Source organism: Dicentrarchus labrax, unplaced genomic scaffold (genome assembly GCF_905237075.1).
Source record: "Dicentrarchus labrax unplaced genomic scaffold, dlabrax2021, whole genome shotgun sequence".
Taxonomy (NCBI): domain Eukaryota; kingdom Metazoa; phylum Chordata; class Actinopteri; family Moronidae; genus Dicentrarchus; species Dicentrarchus labrax.
The window spans coordinates 20,931,940-20,947,653 of NW_026136715.1; the positions used below are offsets into that span (position 1 = coordinate 20,931,940).

The window sequence follows — 15,714 nt, forward strand, 5'->3', positions numbered from 1 at the left end:
AGTGCAGCGCTGGTGAATGCAGAAAAGAGACTTGTACATCTGCAGAAACGGGTTCAGACTGACATATACAAAGAGCGAACACAGGCTAACATCCAAATCACTCAAAATACACATCAAAGACTCATGCCTACATAAACCTGCTCCTGAGGGGACACACACGCACAGCCAAACGGAGGACACTGGCGCGAATCCTTGATAATGAATAAATCCACAGCAACAAAATGTTGAGGCCAGTTGCCGTGGTTACCAAGGCCGAGGCACGAAGACAAATCCAAGGTGACCGACAGGGCTGTTGATCACCGTGGTAACGGTGGAGCCATACTAACACACACACACACACACACACACACACACACACACACACACACACACACACACACACACACACACACACACACACACACACACACACACACACACACACATACACACACTGAAGCTGTGGTTGAGCACTTCTAAGTTTCTGTGAACTCTCCTTCATTGCGTTGAAATATTTGAGGAAGAAGCTCCAACTCTTCATTCATGCCACCCATAAACACAAACAGACACAGACTGGCTGAGTAACTGATCTCACTACCTCTTTTGTGAAGCATTCAGTGGCTGGCTCCAGTGGTTGAGGCCTGTCTGATGTGATTAGTTTTACTGTGGATGTAATGTGTTTGTCATATGATGCTTGTGTGTACTCACGCAGCTGGTCGAAGTGTGTCTGCAGGCCGTCTGGTCCTGGGACTGAACACACCATACGAGCCTTCTGGAAAGTACTCCACTTGTTGACTAAACTCCTCTGGCCTCCGATGTCATTCTACACACAACATAAAAGAACATTTAATAAAAACATCTCGTCTACCTTCAGTCATCACTCATTGTTCTCTCTTGTGCACACACAACCTACTTTAAAGAAATTCAAAGAATGCAAAAACAGATGTTGTTTATTTTTATTTCTAAAAATATTGTATGTGAACCCCAGAAGGACTAGCCAAATAAAGAATATAAATTCTTGTATAAAGACTTACTACGACTAAACTATATTTTCAATGATCATGATACGTAATATGACTTTTATTTTACAGTATGTCACAACTAAAATGCCCTATTAAATAAACAAATAATTTTACATACTAACTTTTCATTAAATCCTGCAGTAAAATATGATAGTGCTGCAACTAACGATTATTGTAGATTGTTCACTTGATTAATTGATTAGTTGGTACCCATTTACGTAAACACACACCTCGGCAGGCGCACACACTGACCAGCACGTACGTACTCTACCTGTCCAGGCAAACACATGTTTATGTAAACTACATGCAGACAGTTTCTGATATGAGGACACGCACACACACACACACAAACCTGGTCTCTATCTTTCTCTAACGAATGCGCTCCATACCTTGCACACACGTGCCACTCTGGAGTAGAGCACCTTCCCAGCAGCCCCCTCGGCCTCCTGAGCGCGCTCAGTGAAGAACACGTAGACCTTATCATCTTCTGGGTTATCAGTTTCAGACAGCGGCGCTACCCGCACAAACTGGGCATCTGGAGAGAGAGAGAGTCAGACGGAGTAAGACAGGTAAATTATAAATCCACTGTAACGCAATCCACCTCTGCTGATAGGCACGTAATATGCATGTAAGAGTGTACAAGGAAAAGAGATAGAGTAAAGGGACGATGGAGGTACAACTGAGTTTACAAACAGCAGAGAAAGTCAACATGTATCTTGTTGTTATCAGAAGCAGACGTTGACTCACTGGCCTGATAAAACACCAACCGGGTGTGCAGGTGATGGTTATAGAGATGTTGATTTTGAGCAAAAGACATTCAGTTTACTGACGTTCAGAATATTCAGTTTACAATGCAAGAAGTAAAGAGAAAGAAGGTTCTGAGAAAGTGATGTAGAAACAGTATTGATACGTATTGAAGGAGTAGCTCTTTGATTTATAATTCAAATGTTACTGATATTATTATTATCATTAATGGATCATTTGATTGTTAGCAATGTGCCACATGTTTTAGTTCTAACGAGCTATGACTCACAGTTCAGATGGGTGACCATGAACATGTTACAGACAAGGCAATGAAGACAAATCCTGGGTAGCATACTAACTGTATGCAAGGCCATTTTATTTGGTGTGTTCTGAAAGAAGAATGACTCAAGTGAAATTCTTCATCTGCAGATGTACTAAAACTCTGCATAAGCAGAAACTTCTGCTGTGGCATCTGACCATTTTTCAAAAGTAAGTGTTTTACTTTCTTTTGGTTCTCTTTGATGTTTTCTTGCTCTTACCCTGCAGCCAGGTGGAGTCGTACTGCTCAGTGCGGATGACGTGACGGCTGCCGAGACTGCGGAAGAAGGCAGAGTCCCGGCTCATGAAGTCTGAGGTGATTCCAGCATACAGCTCTCCGTCTACGCAGAATAACAAAAGAGCTTAGGTGAGACAGAACAGAACAGATTGTCAATCTGAATTTGAGGTTTATTCCTACATATTCTTACAATGGTTCATATGACCTCCAAGTAAAACTCATGATACTCTTGTTGCAGACATACTCTAACTAATTCCCACATTTCTTGTGACAACAAGTTGGTTGTTTTGGTTCATTTTAGGATAGGTTTTGGTCATGGTTACAATGAGTTTTAAGTCAACATACATTATGAGTATATCTAATTCATAAAATATCTTACAAATGAATTTGCATTTTAACTTTGCTGTGGGAACAGGATTCCTATCCACAGAATATGTTCTATGCTTAGGTGGCATTGTGTAAGAAAAAATATTAATTATAATATTAACAAAGTAGTAGTGCAGAGGATGTCATACACTGCTGCAACAACAAACATATATTGTTTTTGAGTTGTTTATTTGATTCATTTGTTTTTGCACAGGTAAAACTGGTCATCCACACCTAGCCAAAACCTCTCAGACAAGTTGTAGCTGATCCTATGATAACTTAAATTCCTTGTTTATTTGAGTTGTGTTTTGAGGAAACAGACGGTCAACTTACCAACAACGGCGGAGGCTGTTTTTTGGAACGGATCGTAGGGACATTTCCCCTTCCCACACTCTGTCTGGCTGTAGGAGAGAGTCTGGTGCTCTGACTGGCAAACAAACCAAAACAGAAACAGATGTCACTCAGACAGAAACAGAGAAAATCAGCTGGACAGAAGAAGACAGTCAAGGGAGAACAAGTTGTTTGGGCAGACTGACAAGTTGTGACTCTTTCATTCATTCTTTAATTCATAAATAATTAGTGTCATCCATTAATTCTGTCAATTCAGACTTTTTCAGCCAGCTGAACTAGGCTGCCACCCACACGCACGCACAGAGAGAGCGGTTAATTGAGGGTAATCGTGCTAAGTGGAGGGATTTTAAAATGTGTGAAGTCCAGTCTTAAACCAGTCAGCACTACCAGCTCCTCTAAGCACCATGTCTGAACCTCTCTGATCTCACACGGCCTTTCATGGGATTAGCTGTTCACTCATGCATGAACACACACACATGCGCGCACATACATACACACTGATAAATGGCATGCATGCAACCTCAAAAGAAAAAAACTGCACAAAAAGAATGCACATACCCACACAGACACAAAATCACATACGCAGATACCATACTCCCACACACAACTTGCACAAGGTTAAACCTCACATGTAATCACGCACACACACACACACACACACACACACACACACACACACACACACACACACACACACACACACACACACACACACAGACGCCCATAACTGAGGGAATTTAGAATCATTAACCTATTTCTGACAAAACGATAACCCATATGTGTCTAAATTATGAGAAACTACCAACTAGTCAGTGTGGAATTACAAAGGAGACAAACTTTAGAATTTAACAAAAAATAAATAAATCTACAGTGTCCTGTAGCCCCTATAGTGCAGCCTCAGTGACAAAAGGTACATTGTATATTTTACAGACACATGGCACAGGGTGAATCTTGTTAGATATATGGGCATAGGGGCAGACGCCACACATATGATATTTCAGCCGCTGATAGCCTGCGTATAGGGGTTGGGACTGGGATGGTGGGTGGCAGGAAAAGCATTGCTTCAGTATTAAAAAGACATGTTCAAGTCAACCTTGTTTTGTAATTTATCATGTTATATATTTATTTATTTATATATATTATATTACTGAGTGGAGCTTCTTCTTCTATAAAAATATTGTGTACAGACACTGAAATCATGTCAGACAGTATGAGTGAGTCTACATGTGTGAATGTAAAGTGGTGTTAATATTTAAGTAAAAATGAAGAAACACAATGCTGTTACTTTTGTACAGTGATCCCCCTTCCACTCACTCACTGTGACAGGAAGTGTGTGTTTGCAGTAATACCTGACGGAAGACGCTGGTAGCTATGAAAGCACATCGGGGATTGAAGGCCCCAGTGCCACAAACATAGAGGTGAGTCTGATTGAAAGGCTGCAGAACTCGCAGGAAGTTAGCACACTCCAGCTGGATGGAGAGAGAGAGAGACACACACACACACACACACACACACACAAATACAGAGAGAGAGAGAGACACCCAATGTGAGACATAATGTAGCATGAATAGTATTTTATAATGTTGTTTTATTAGATATATAAGGTAGGGGTAATTTTATTTTAATTGGTTGTATTTCTAACACCAGTTAACAATATTGTTAAAAAAAGTGAGGAGCCAAGTTGAATTAATCAAAAACACGAATTGCATGTTTCTTATTCGGAATTGAAACTTTGCCCAAACTGTTTTTACGCAGACAGGGAATGAAGCGCGGTAGCTACACTGAACTTGAAAGCACCCTGTCATAGTCTGTCCACTTTGCCCTGCATGTGTCGTTTTGTTGTCTGAATAAATCTAGCTAAGCTGAATCTTGATATCCGAGCCCTCTTGTTTGTTTATTGTTCCTAAATGAATAAGATTCATTCAACTTTAGTTCCGCTCTAGATCGTAATCTATTATGCAACTGTCTTGTTTTAGTTGTTGCAGAGCTTGTTACACAGATTTTTAGTTTTTTGTGTGGTAGTAATTGTCATACTGCATCTGATATGACCTGTAAGCCACTGGTCCATATCTGTGTAGGATGCTGTGTAAATGTACTTCCTTCCCTGTGTGACTTTAAAACCGATTACCAGCATTCATGGTAACACACAGTAGTTACTGTGGTATGTGTTGCTTTGCTTATGAAATCCGATGTGTTTGTGTGTGTATCTGTGTCTGTGTATTGAATCACCTCTGGATCCTTCCCAGCCATGAGACATTCCTGGACACGGTCTGGACTGGCAGGCCAGTACAGCTGCAGAAAGTGAGAGAGATAAAGAAAACAAAGAGTGAGAGAAAGAGATTTAAAAAGCGTTTTTTATTGCTCACTCTAAATTTCCGATAAAAGGCTTTTGGCATTTGGCAGGTGCTTTACGAGGAAGCGAGGCAGGGAGAGTCAGCAAAACATGACTTATCTAGATGAAAGAAGGCAGGAGGAGAAGAGGAAGGTTTTAATACCTCTTGTGAGGCAGTTTTAGGGAGGAGAAAATAAAAACCAACTGGCAGCACTGCTGGGTCTTGATGATGAGCCAAACTGTCAGAGCAGCAGTGATGGTGGCAACATGACTAATTAATCTACCGTTTGGCTGTGACTACAGAGCCCTTAGCTACAGTTACATGTGAACAATAATGCAACTATTGCCATTACTTTGAATAAAACAAAAAGTTGATTTCTTTGTTGACTGAAATCACATTATATCACATACTTGGTTACAGTCCTCGTAAATGGAAACCATAATTATAAGGTTTGTTTAAATTTGATCATTATTATTTGTGTGATTGCACCCATTCCAGTGGTGCCAATTGTTTCGTTACAGCAGTAAACCATAGCTGAGGGTGGCGGTGTTGTAGACTACATGGTTAGGATGCTATTTTAGACAACATTTGAGAGCACCTATTGCACTGAAGGGTTGGGGTTAGGGTTTATTTTGTGTCTATTATTATTAAAAGTACAGAACTCTGGCTAGGAAGCAAAAATGTTCTCTAATTTGTTTTGGTTAGACAGTTTGCCCACACAGAAGCCTACATACATGCCTCATGTCAGCCCACAGTCAAGTTAACTGTACTTTATATTTCATTTTCTTTCATTCTTTCTTTCATTGTATGTTGGCTCTTTGTCATGTACATTGCTGCCAAGTAAGAAAATAAATGATACACTGTTCCAAAATGAAAATTTTTTCCAACCTCTGTAATGCAGAAATGAGACAAGCAATGGAACCTCTCAAATGTAACAAGCAAAATTGAGGTGTTTCCAACTGTGGCTTAGGGGCAGACATGGAGACATTAATAGATTTAAGTCTTTTGTCATGGCATGAGACAGTGTTTATCTACTTTTTTAAACTGTCTGAGTCACTATGTCTGAATAAAAACCACCACAGGTTGTGTCAGAATCAGGTCACATTTGCTTCAGGCCTGTTTAGGTTTCTTTTAATCGATTAGTTCATCCTGCACTCACGTAAGATAACCAACCATGAAAATACTTATTTTTTAATTAGATCATGGCTGATGAAATGGCATTGTTTGTGTGCATGTAAACTTAATCAGTGTTTAATATAAACACTGCATAAACGGGGATTATTCTATTGCTTTCATGTCAAGCCAATACGGAAGGAAATAATAGAGGCATGTCACAGACAGACAGAGAGAGAGAGGGGTGAGGGTTAGTGTTAAAGGCAGCTACATGACTAATATAAATATTTCCCTGAGTCAGTCATTCCCTCAGAGACCAGGACGGTGAAGCAGAGATTAAATGGATACGATAAGGGATCGTCCTGCCTTATCTCTACATACCACACAAATTGAAAGATAACTGAAGAAAATGCAGAAACTAAACAATTTGTTTTGGTTCCCATTACTTTAAAATCAAAAGTGGCAAAATATCAGCCAAATTAAAGGCCACCTCTCAGCTTTCAAGCCAGATCATTAATAGTGAAAGAAATGAGACACATGGTCTGTGCATGGATGTTGACCCAGAAAACAACAGAAAACTCTCAAGCTGCTGCGTCCCCCAACCCTACCCCCACTGCCCCCAATTCCAAGTCTGAATTTGCTTCAATCTAGAAAATGTGTCACCAACTATAATTAATGACAAATGATGGTGCTCTCAGGGAAACTATTTCTCCTGGATGTCCAGTAATCGTTCCCTGATGCAGTCATTCCCGCAGAGCCCGCTGCAGAGCTGAGACGATCAGATTAGATTAGACACCACGGTCCCCCTTATCTTGAAATACCACACACTGACAGGAACATGGACCACCACTAAAGGACTTGCACCAGGTAAAGGCTTTGGTTTATGGAAATTTACCCCTCTGTGAGGAGCGTGCTGGTTGTCAGTTTATACAACGTACAAGAATGTGGGTCCTGGCAGGAAAAAAAGGGGAATTACACAAATCAAACAAGAAACAACTGATGTTAAGAAATTATAAATTCCTGTCCTTTGGTGGAGAATATCAGTGCGGAAGAGGAAAGAAGATGGAAAGAGCAGAAGTAGGGAGAATGAATAAAGAACAAATATGCAACAAAAAGCCACAAACGGACCCTCAAACCCTTGGTGACCCTTTGTGTAATGTGGGTTGCCAGCTGCAGACTCACACACAAGGAATGCCTCGAGGGTTTTTGCCCTGATCAAAGACAAGTGCAACTGAAGGCAACAGCATCTCGTTCGGCACTCAGCCCTGAGCTTTAATGGACTGCAGGAACTGGTTTACGTGTCCATCTCTCTGTATGGTACTGTACTTTCATTGAGCCATTAGGACTGCAAATATGCATATATGTGTTAGATTTAAAGTTATGAAAAGAAAAGAAAAGTAGGAATACCATGGCTGCACTGATAAGAAGCTGTGGATGTCAGTGGCGGAGAAAATAAACAGAAATTTTGAGAATATGGCACTGTGAGTGGTTTTAACACCACAAGCAAAAAAAACTGCACACAAGCTGGAACAGTATAAACAGACTATAAATACTGTATGTACAAATATATAACTTTAGAGCCAGCACAGAGCTATGAGTTATGAAATGACTATGACTATCTATCCTTTTGTTGGCTGACTGCCTGGCTGAGTGGGTGGTTGGCCAGCTTGACTGCTGTCTGTCTGTTTCACTGGTTGTTTGTCTGCTTGCCTACCTGTTTGGCACTCTGATAAATCTGTAAATCTGACAGATGAGGGTATTGATTTGATCCGGCAAGGCAGACTTATGAAAAAGCAGCACTGTGGCTGTCCTTGCTGTGACCCTGAACTCAACCAGACTGGCTGGCAAACCATCAACGTGTCTGTCTGGCAGTCTGGATATCATGTTAAAAGGTGCAGCACGAAACCAGATACTTTAATAAACCTGTAACTTATATCTTTTTTTTTTTTTTAAGTAGCAGATTGTTTTAAAATGATTTACACCCAGATTTTATGTTCCTAAGAAACAAAAAGGTGTTGTGTTTCCTGCAGAAAATCTTGGTTTGGGCTCCTATGAGTATGAATACTGTTTACGCTGATGTTTGATATGTTTTGTTGCACCATTGGTATACCATTGCAGGGATTTAGTGTGTGTCGACATGAATATTAGCTCAACCTCATTAGGCTGAGTGAAATGTGTCAGGGTGGGAACTTGACCAGCTGAATCAAGAGAGGAGCAAAGCTGAGAAATTCACATCATTGATATAACGTGAAAATCCTGGTTCTTAAAATGTAATATCCATTCAAAAAGAACTTAATCCACTACATTAGAGAAGCCAAATTGTACAAGGAAGCACTCACTGGTATAAGAAAATCAATAAATAGGCTACAGAAAAACAAAAATATTTCATTTACAGGCTGCACACATTCAAAAATATGAAGTGCAGGTGATCTGTCCCTGCCTTTGCGAAAAATGTCCAAAAGGTAATTTGACTAAAAGCAAATTGCCTCTCCAACACTGACAACACAGAGGCATCTGAGTGGTGGAAGTAGGATTGCAGGAAATGTGCAGAAAATAACTTGTGGCCTGTCTCAAAGCTATTATGTTGCTATCTATTTGTGAGCTTTGGACACAAATTAGGCAACAGAGGAGCTTTTCACCATTTTTAGATCCTACAAATAGCATGTTTTTCAAAGGTTACATCAGAAGATATGGTCATCAGGCCAAATACAGTTGTACCAAACTGAGTGGCTGGAAGCCAATTTGGAATGAGGTAGAAAGATGAGACAGTGGAAGATGCTGTAATTGAATCACTAAAACACTCTGTTTCTACAAGAAAAGTGGCGATAAAAAGAGTTTATCAAGGTTCAAAGCAAAGAACATTAGAAACTAAGATATGTCTATTATTGTAATACAGTAAGGAATTAGAGAGAGATAGGTAGTCCAAGGGGATATTAGTCAGAGGGGTGTGACATTCCTCTTCCTCATATCATCACTAAGTAGTCCCATCAGAACCCTGGCCCCTGACACACAAGTTATCTGAATCTGCTGTAATGTGACTGTAGTTTATGTGTGTATTTCATGTGTATCTCCATTCATGCAACCATGTGTATGTCTGCTGCATCTTTGTATCATACCTTGCCTCGGATGGTATGTGAATGTTTGTGTTCTAACCTTGCGTGGGTTCTGCGTTATGTCATCCAGACTGGTAGACAGCAGGTTATCTTTCATGGCCACGTACAGACGCCTCCCGTCCTCGTCAGGCAGCAGGGAGTGCAGGTCTCCGGCCACTAGGGGCAGCGTCAGCAGGCGGCCGTTCTGAATCAGCTCTGACAAGGGGGGAAAAGAAGGTGATGGGACATGACGGATTCAAATCAGTTTTGAAAATGTGCAAAAAATATCTGGAGGGAATATACAAGGAATGAACCTGAAATTGGCAAACAGGCAAAATGGCTAGGTTGAAATAAATATGACATGCTGGTAGCAGTGCGCATACACTAAGCTAGAAAAACTTTCACACAGTCACGGCATATTTCATTATCTTTTAAAGGTTTATGGTAGGTTAAAGTACCTCTCCCCTCACCCTCCATTGGGGGGAAGTAGATTAGAGTTTTAATGTTCTCATGGGGAAATTTGGAACAATAAGGAACAAAAACGAAAATAATAAGAAATACACTTAACATCCATCTGTTTAAGAGTTTTTGAGGCCAGCTTTTTTCAAGAGACAGACAATCAGATAAACTGACATACTGGACAAAGACAGAAACTTTCCCACACCTGCAGTATCTATCACACACGCAATTGTCAGTTGTTTGTCTTACAGCTTCATATCTCTTATCACACTGGGGATACGGGTCAAACAAAAGAATCTGTAATGTATCTTTTGTTAATAAACAAACACAGACACACACACTTACATACAGACCCATTGCACCTGAACTGCATCTCCAGACAGATTGGTTGATAGCGAGCGATTCTGAAAGCCCGGATAACGAGCGAGCAGATGAAATGTTTTTAAGATGATTGCACTGTTGCACCATGTAAACTATGAGAACTATGAGAACATCGCACGTCCGTCTGTCTTGTGTTAACTTTCACATTTTAACTGCCAAGTGTTCTTCAGTGGATTGGACTTGGCATCTGCCCGCAAAGCTAAAAGCATAAACATATAGGCTTTAAAGCAGCACCAGGCATGGCTTCACACATTGGCAGCTCTAAATAGCAGTGAGAGGCAGAAAGAGCGTATACAAAAAACAGTTTGAACTTCAAAACACAGAAAATTGGGCCCATAATGTTAGTAAACTGCACACAGTATAGTCTTGTTTAGCAACCTGGCCATTCTGCCATGCTTCATACCAAATGATACCGAAGGGACGAGAGGCAGGAGAGTAAAATTTCCAATCTAAGTGTATAAACCAGATCCTAAGGAGAAATGGGATAATAATACAACTTGTAATTAACATAAATTGTTGCCCAGTGTAGCTTTAGCACACAATATTGGTTCACTCAGGGGATGATTTAAAGGAGATATAAAGGATCTTTCACGGTGGCAGCAAACTGTTATTAAAGGAGAGATAATGTATAGTTTTGGTGGTTGGCATTCATGTGTGGCTTCTTCCTTTGCAGTGACGGATAACCCCTATCAAACACACGGCGTGTTTCTTCAAGCAGCTGAATCTGAACTGACACAAAGAGCATACAGAAAATTATTTGGTCAATATTCCTTACAGCACCCCAAGGGTGTTAACTTGCAGCATGGTGTGTGCAGCTTTGTGTTTGCACAGACATGGCTGTTGATGTATCCATCAGATTTCAGTGCAATCTGATAAAGTTAAAACCTGTTGAACTTCTTTCTGTTTTGCCAATCTGAGTTATTCTCAAGTTTGATTTAGATAGAAATTAAAAAGATATTGTAATTAGCCAACACTATCCTGACTTATCAAAGGGTTACAAAACACAAAGACACAACTTCTTCTTACAGTGCCTCTGCTTTGCCCACTAGATTTTCAGCCCAACAAACAGAAATCTATCCATCACAACCAAAGTATTTCTGCTGACACATCACTGTGGCTGCCCATTATTCATTAAATTTTGCCCAAACAGCCTTGCCTCTCCAAACACGTGGCAATTATCTAAACTAGAGCTCACTGGAGCAGATGTGGGATCTAAGGATGTGTGATGTGATGAATGAATACCTTCAACACTCAGCTGTATCTGTTCTTTTTATGCTACGTATCGTGTTAGTTGGCATGTGGGTTTAATAGAAAAAAGAAGGATCATAAAAAGATGACATACTGCATATGAAAAACAAGGATAGATGAAGAGATGGCAAGAGGCAGACTGGGGTGACATAAAGGGCAAAATAATGTCCACATATGAGTTTGTTAAAATGAATACTTGTTTCTTCAGGTGAGAACAAGACCATTCACACTCTCACACTAGCTGAGGAGGGGAGTGCCCCAAACTCTATATTGTATTGAAGTGACCAGGACGACTCCTAGCATCTTGTTTGTGAGGGTATTCTGGCCATATCTAACTCGGAGGAGACCCTTGGGCAGACCCAGATCAAACTGGAGGGATTTTATATTCCATCTCCATCTAGAATCGCCTTGGCATCTCCCAGGAAGAGCTACTGAGCTCAACCTGCCCGTACCACAACTCAGACTGAGATAAGAGGCAGAAAAGTAAATTCACTTATTAGTCAATTCACATATTCTGAAATATAATGATTTACTGAATTAAAGAAGCATTAACCCTTTCACCCCCACCACTCTGGATATTGGTAATAGTCTCTGTTGCGTAGGATTACTTTGATCACAAGGCGTTTTGTTTGAAATTACCATAATAGCCAAAAGGACGAGTCCACGAAAGGTCTAAATAGTGCCAGTGTCGTGCCGGCCAAACATTACATTTACAGGTACCTTAACCTATAATACTCAGGCAATGCAGGTGCTGCTTGTTCACCCCATTTCAGCTCCACGCAGTCCCACAAGTCTGGATTTTCTCACTTTAGTAACTACCGCCAGGCTCCAGAAATGTGTAAAGTGCTGCATTCATGTGTTTTACAGCTTTAAGTTCATACTCATCCACTTCATGTGCTTTTAACTGGTCTGAGCACAAGGCAAAGGGACTGCAGAAAACTCCATCATCCTTAACTACATTTACAGGAACTTGAATCAGATTTATTTGGACCCTATCCAAATTCATCAAAATGTCTAACAAGGTGGGATGACAGGTTTCCACAACTCGGCCCAATTAACAAGCTACATGCTGTGAGACCATGTGACTTTTATTTACAGTTCCTGTTGGCACATAATTGTGTGATTCAAACCGAATATTGCAAGTCCCTTTTTCTTTTGGACCAAAGAAAAATTGATTTGCGATTACATAAAAGAAAATGTCACTGTGCACATAAACCACAAAGTAAATGTGAGGAAGTAAAATGGCAAAGGTGGATAAAGGCAAAAAGAGGAGGAGGAGGAGAAAGAGATGGGGGAAGAGGAGCAGCAGGGAGAGAAGATGAGAAAAATGACATGGCAAAGTGACAACAAGATGAAAACGGTCTGATGGGTGAAGACAGTTACGAGATGAGAATAGGAAAAATGTCAAAACATGACACAATGATAGACAGATGAGGAGGAAAGGGAAGGGAGGGGGGTGGGTAAAGCTAAAGGCAGAAAGCAGAGTGAAAGAAATCCTGATGGAAGAATTAATAAAAATGGATGGATGATGATGATGAGGATGAGCAGGAAGAGGAAGAATGGGAAAAGACAGGTGGGGATTGGGCAGGAAAGGTTGATGAGGGTAGAGGAGAGAGCGCCTGTAAAAAATCTTGTTGCGATGACAGGGTGGGGGGTGATGATGGGCATATTGGTGGATTGAGGAGGAAGTGGAATCAAGTGAGAAAGGAGGATGAAGGAGAAGAGTAGCCGAGAGCGTGAGGGAAAATTGTAGAGTAATAACAGAGTGAAAAATGATGGATTGATAGATGGATTGAGGAGGAGGAGGAGAGGGGTGAGAAAGGAAAAAAAGAGACAAAAGGCGAGATGAGAGTGAGAGGAATTATTATATCATGACAGGGTTGAGAATGATGATTGGACGGATGACGGGTGAGGCGAAGAGCAGGGAAGACAGAGCAACTGTGGCAGAAGAGAGGAGTAGAAAAATGACAAAGAAGAAGAGAACAATTGAGTAATGGAGAAAAAAAGGCTGAGAAATCAGGATGAAGAAGATGAAGAAGTGGAGGAGGAAGAAAGAAAGACAGATGCTAGAGACAGCAATGAGAGGAATCACAACATGCTGACAGTCAGGCGAAAACACGAGAAATGGATGAGCAGAGAGGAAATGAGAGAAAAAGAGAAAAAGACATGACTCAGTGAAAATGGAGAGAAAATCTAAAACAGAAAAAAATAGTCACAGTAGGAAAGGGAAAGTTGTGCAAACTAAAGGCAGATAGTAGAAATGTGTACTTAAGCTCAGAGGAGAATCTTGCTTATTAGCCACTGGGTACTTTGTTAATATTCAGCAAACGGTCAGAGAGGTACGGTTGTTTTGCTTCACACTGATCTTGACTTCATTAATCCCTGTGGGTGCTTTAACAGCACAATGAGTTCAACGGAATCGTGACTTTTCTGTTTGTTCTCTTCGAGGTTTTTCATTTAGTCAGCCTCAGGTTGAAACAATTCAGAGTACAATTTTCTTTCAAACAATTCCTGTGCAGCAGCAGTGCGTCAAATAAGTGGAAAAACTGGATGGTTTACAAAGAAAGGTAAAAACAACTGATGTCCAGTAGGATTCATGATTTTGTAAGAATGTTGCCTGAAAATCCTTTTTTCCCTCAGCTTTTTTTTCATCATTTAACCCGTGTCTAAAAATTACAAACTCATTTATTCCAATTTTCGAAACATAACAAGGCAATGCCATTTGCTCTTCCTGTTTCACAGGTTAAACTCTTATTTTGAAACTACAACCTAACGACTTCCATTCGAAGGTGAGACGTTTCCACCACTCTCATCACGGGGGAATCTAACCATTCGTGCCATGCCCTGCGTATCCAGCACTTCATCTGAATTACAGTGTGTGTGCGCCACAAGAGCAGCATGACCTCCCTTAATTCAATATAAAGGGAAAAGCTGAGCTTAACTGAATGTGAAATCGCTTCTGCAGTGGAAACACCAGCGACATTCAGCGTCTGTTACCGTCACAAGATCCTATTGGGTCAGACATGCTGATTCCAGCTCATGTCCTCACTTGGGAGTGCATTAAAACAACATTATTGCAAGGAGGATGACACTCAGATCTGCAAGAAGGAACTGAGAGTTGCTTTGTAAACACACAAGCACACGCACACACACGCACACACACACAGAGACACACACAGACATATACATTTGCAAAGATAGAAAGGGAGTGCAATTGGTGAGTCAGCAGCACATGTTTGTGTTCAACAAATTTAGATTTAGCATACACACACACACACACACACACACACACACACACACACACACACACACACACACACACACACACACACACACACACACACACACACACACACGCACACACCAATGAAATCTCTCTGTTTGGTCACAAATGCGTCTCGCTTTCTTTATCCTGCACATGCCATCACACAGAATTTTTGGAAAATTTTGCCCCAGTCAAATGTTTCCCATCTTGACCTCACAATGAATGGCTCTTATTCAGTATGAACAAAAAAACACACATTCTTCTCTTCTCCATGCACACACACACACGCACACACGCGCACACGCGCACACACACACCCTTGACTCAGTTGTGAAACACCAGCTGCACCCACCCCACCCTTACTCTTGGGACAGTTGCCTTGGCAACAGCAACCATGCCGACATAATTTGTGAGGGTGTGTGTGTGTGTGTGTGTGTGTGTGTGTGTGTGTGTGTGTGTGTGTGTGTGTGTGTGTGTGTGTGTGTGTGGTGTCGAGGGGTGTCTCTTGGCCTACCCCCTCACCTCCCACCGTCTCTCACACACACACACACACACACAGATGAATGATTTGGCCCACACCTCTCATCAACACTTTGGCTGAAACACAGAGGGCAGTTTGGAATAATGGAGTGTTTTTCCAAGAAATCAAAGCCATTTAGTTAATGAGAGGGCACACACACACACACACACACACACACACACACACACACACACACACACACACACACACACACACACACGATACTATCAACCACATACATTTACAGATATTTAAGGATACAAAAACCATCATCTGTGCCCCGCA

General features: G+C 41.0%; 1 protein-coding gene across 1 annotated transcript in view; it reads right to left on the reverse strand.

Annotated features, from left to right (window-relative positions):
* The window catches only part of sema3h (sema domain, immunoglobulin domain (Ig), short basic domain, secreted, (semaphorin) 3H), a 58,144-nt gene that overhangs the window by 28,722 nt on the left and 13,708 nt on the right, over positions 1–15,714 (reverse strand). Inside the window, exons 2-8 of the mRNA XM_051425234.1 lie at positions 9,618–9,772; positions 5,248–5,310; positions 4,368–4,487; positions 3,001–3,094; positions 2,285–2,404; positions 1,391–1,536; positions 688–802 (exon numbers count right to left, since the gene is read on the reverse strand). Coding sequence (XP_051281194.1) covers positions 688–802; positions 1,391–1,536; positions 2,285–2,404; positions 3,001–3,094; positions 4,368–4,487; positions 5,248–5,310; positions 9,618–9,772 — 813 coding nt within the window. The remainder of the gene's footprint in view (positions 1–687; positions 803–1,390; positions 1,537–2,284; positions 2,405–3,000; positions 3,095–4,367; positions 4,488–5,247; positions 5,311–9,617; positions 9,773–15,714) is intronic.